The sequence below is a fragment of the Falco biarmicus genome, chromosome 7, assembly GCF_023638135.1.
Source record: "Falco biarmicus isolate bFalBia1 chromosome 7, bFalBia1.pri, whole genome shotgun sequence".
In the NCBI taxonomy this organism is placed as follows: domain Eukaryota; kingdom Metazoa; phylum Chordata; class Aves; order Falconiformes; family Falconidae; genus Falco; species Falco biarmicus.
Genome location: NC_079294.1, coordinates 61,815,130 through 61,818,810, shown reverse-complemented (window position 1 = coordinate 61,818,810; position 3,681 = coordinate 61,815,130). Strand labels below are relative to the sequence as shown.

Sequence of the window (3,681 nt, the reverse complement as noted above, 5' to 3'; positions counted from 1 at the left end):
GCACGTGGCCCTTCTCTGCTTCTGACCACCTTGGCCGTGGCTTTTGTGAGCTTTGAGAGTGAAGCAACGAGAGGCTGGTCTGAAACCCCCCCTGCAACCATGCCCCAGCCAGAGGTGCCCCCCTGCTACCCAGGGGAACCCCATGGGAGAACCTGGAGCACACAGACTCCACACTGCTGTGCCTCAGCCCACCCAGGAAGAGTACCCCTAAGCCAGCCAGCAGCGGCAGGAAAAGGGATGCCCACAGGCTCAGCACTGCACCCCAGCACACACACACAGAACAACTGCACCATCCTGGTACCAGCCTGAGTTTGAGTATGGGGCTCAGTATCCCAGCACGTACCACCCAAGAGGGTTCTTCCCACCAGGACGAGCGGGAGAACCAGCTGGAAGCGCCGAGCAGCCCCCACGCCCCGTGCGCTGCCGCCGGGGCGCCTTATAGCGAACCGCGGGCTGCCCCGCCCTGCCCTGCTGCGGCTGTGAGCACCGCCCCCCTGCATGCAAATCATCCCTCCGGGACAGCCAATGGGAAGGCAGGGGGCGTGGCTACGACGGGACTTGCCCGGGCATGTGAGCGCGGCCGCTTCCGGACCGGACACGTGGGAGCCGCGCCGGGTCGGGGCAGGCGGCGGTGGGTCTGGGGGCGGCCGAGGGGGCGTATGGGGCGGCTGGGGGCAATGGGGCCGGGTAACGGGGCGGGTCGGGGTCTGAGACTGGGTAACTGGGGGGGGGAGGGGCTTGGGCCGGGAGAGAGGCAGAGAAGGCCTGGGTAATGGGCAGGCAGGGCCCTAGGGGACGTGTATTGCGGCGGGCAGAGGGGTAACGGGGCAGGGGGCTACGGATCGGTACGGCGAGCACGGCCGTGGCACTGGGAATAGGGCAGGCGAGGCCGGGCAATGAGGGGGCGAGGGGGTGCGGCTGGGATAATGTGTCCGTGTCCCTCGTTCCTCAGTCCCATAGGCCCTGCCCGGGCTGCCTGTGCCTGCCCACACCGCGGGAGGGGGGGGGGTCGTTGCTGTGGGATCTGTGGGCCCTTTTTGACAGGGGGCATGGGGGCTGCATGGCACTCATGCCCCCCTGCACACGCCGGCAGGGATGCCTCCCGGCAAAGGGCAGATGACCTCGCTGCTGCCTGCCCCGAAGGTCTCAGCGCCCACCCCTGGCCCCGCCGCGGGGGGCTGTGCTCGGCCCCCCGAGGGACCCAGCTCGCCGCAGGGTCGCAGCAAGAAGAAGAGCCGTAAGCACCAGCGGTTCATGGAGCGCCGGGCGCTGCTGGAGCAGAAGGGGCTGCTGAGCCCCCGCAGGCGCCAGAGCAGCCAGGCCCCTGCACGCAGCGCGCTCCCCAAGGCAGACGGCACCAGGGCACCGCGCTGCGGGAAGGTCCCCAAGCCCAAACAGGTCATCTCCACATCCCTGTCCCCATCCGCCTCTCCGGACAGCATAGCCAGGCACCACTCCATGCTCCTGTCCCAGGGGAATGGCAGCTGCAAGGGGGTGCGAATGTCCTCCCCGCTCCTGCGCCCGGGCAAGTACGTGGCCATCGACTGTGAGATGGTGGGCACTGGTCCTCAGGGCAGGCTGAGCGAGCTGGCACGGTGCTCTGTGGTGAACTATGAGGGCGACGTCATCTATGACAAGTATGTCCGGCCCGAGCTCCCCATTGTGGACTACCGGACACGCTGGAGTGGCATCACCAAGCAGCACATGAAGAGTGCGATTCCCTTCAAGACTGCCCAGGCAGAGGTGAGGAAAGAGAGACATGTAAAAAAAACACAAAACAAAAAACAAAACAAAACCAAAAAAACCCCTGTGTGTTATCTGCCAAATACCAGTTGGGATATTTGGTGGCCTGTGTTGAGCTTCTCTGAGGCAGAGACGCAAGTACAGGACAGGGAGCCTCTGAAGCTGTGCAGTGGAGCTCTGGAGTTCTGGGAACCTAAAAACTAGAACTGAGGGAACTGAATTTAACACTGAATGGTTTATTTTATGCTTAACCGGTGTTTCTTTTGCTGTACCACCTGTCTAACCCTTTCTGACGCTTCCAGATCCTGAAAATCTTGAAAGACAAGATTGTGGTAGGACACGCCATCCACAATGACTTCCAAGCCCTGAAGTACTTCCACCCGAAAGACAGGACCCGAGACACCAGCCAGAGCCCTGTGCTGAACCAGAGGGCAGGGCTGCCCGGCAGGGCCAGCATCTCACTGAAGAGCCTGGCCAGGCAACTGCTACAGAAAAAGATCCAGGTTAGCAGCAGGAACCTTGAAGTGGGGAGCAGTTCCTGGGTTTGCTACGAGCCTGTGTGGTCAGCTTGGTCCCCCCCATCTCCATGGGTGCTCTCTGCGAGATGGAGGTGAGCCTTGTTTATCCTGTGTTCCTGGCTATGATCAAGCTGGGGGAGCCCAGGACCTCCCAAGCTGACCACTAAGTATTTCAGTAAAGCAGGGACAGGACCTGTGCCCTCCAGAAAGTGCTCAAGAGATTCCTGCATCTCTTCAGCTGCATCAAACCTTTGCCATCTCCAAACACCCAGCACCTGAGTCCTTCCGAGCAAGCAGACAAAATGACGCTTGTGGGATTTTTGTCACCCACTTTATCTAACATGGCTTTTCCCCTTTTGTTCAGGTCAGCTGCAAAGGGCACTCATCGGTGGAGGATGCTCGGACGGCCATGGAGCTGTACAGACTGGTAGAGGTGCAGTGGGAGACAGAGCTGGCCCGCAGCCTGCCCCCTCGGCCCCCCAGCCCCATCGAAGATCCCACCGCTGACAGCATCCAGTACATGGATGACCAGTACTGGCCCACAGACCTGATGACAAGCAGTCTGTGATGGGGGACAGCATCTTCTCCATGTGTTTCAGGCCATCCTGTAGCCCTCAGGTATTAAAGGTGGAGGTGGCTGCTGACCTTCATCCGCAGGGCTTGTGCCCCATAGGCTCTGCCTGGCACCCAACCCTACTGTAGGCAACAGCACAGGGGAGTTGGACACCCCCAGCCCTGTTCAGGGACAGAGAAGTGGCGACACTTGGGCACCAGCAGTCTCCTGAAAACGCTGTATGCAGCCTCTTGCTGTCACACAGCTATCGGTGCTGGGGCTGCCCTCTGTCACTTAGTGCTCAGGGGCGAGCAGGGTCCTGGTGTCAGCCTTGGGGAGCCTCTGTGGGTGTGCGATGGCTGCAGCAGTGGGTGGGGGCTGCCAGGGTACCCCCCCTGCCCTCTGGGGAGGGGTTACCCCCATGGTGGGCAAGTGGCAAGTCCTCCTGTGGGAGGACTGTGGCGTCCTCCTGATGCCCAAAGGCTGCAAACTGTCCAGGGCCAGTCTCCTCCTCACTTCATTTGCACAGTGAAGCCTGAAAAGAAAGTCTGGGTCTAACCAGTGTCTAGCCAGCCTGGACAACAGATAGGATGCATTTAATTTAAAATACACTATTCACACAATTGTCCAATTCTGAATTAAAAATTGTTCTTGCTAGACTGTTGTGTACATGTTGCATGATCTTGATCTGGCAGCTCTCCAGGAGGGTGAGGGCAGGGACGAGGTTGGCAAACAGCTGCCTGTGTACCATGCCATTCCCCAGGGCTTAAAGCCCACCTGCAACCTGAAAAGGTGCTTTGAGTGGCCTGATGGTGGCTGGACGCAGCGGTTCCTTGGGCTATGGAGTGGCCCCCTCCCTCTAGGGCT

The 3,681-nt window shown here is 60.6% G+C and overlaps 1 protein-coding gene across 2 annotated transcripts; it reads left to right on the top strand.

Annotated features, from left to right (window-relative positions):
• Positions 1-498: 498 nt before the first annotated feature.
• On the top strand, positions 499-3,471 carry AEN (apoptosis enhancing nuclease). 2 transcript variants are annotated; one of them, XM_056347474.1, is made up of 4 exons: positions 499-631; positions 1,094-1,743; positions 2,046-2,246; positions 2,626-3,471. In XM_056347474.1, exons 1-4 carry the CDS (start codon positions 499-501, stop codon positions 2,827-2,829), a joined length of 1,188 nt encoding a protein of 395 aa, XP_056203449.1. In that variant the 3' UTR covers positions 2,830-3,471. The 2 variants fall into 2 exon arrangements, with proteins under 2 accessions (XP_056203449.1, XP_056203450.1); XM_056347475.1 differs by having other exon boundaries at positions 2,046-2,353; positions 2,626-2,837.
• The last annotated feature ends 210 nt before the right edge of the window (positions 3,472-3,681 follow it).

What these genes read in the sequence shown, in the direction of transcription:
- AEN (XM_056347474.1), top strand. Translation starts at nt 499, where the DNA reads ATGCAAATCATCCCTCCGGGACAGCCAATGGGAAGGCAGGGGGCGTGG. An exon ending in CCGGGTCGGGGCAGGCGGCG is followed by an intron (nt 632 to 1,093) that starts GTGGGTCTGGGG and finishes ACACGCCGGCAG; the next exon opens with GGATGCCTCCCGGCAAAGGG. An exon ending in TCAAGACTGCCCAGGCAGAG is followed by an intron (nt 1,744 to 2,045) that starts GTGAGGAAAGAG and finishes TGACGCTTCCAG; the next exon opens with ATCCTGAAAATCTTGAAAGA.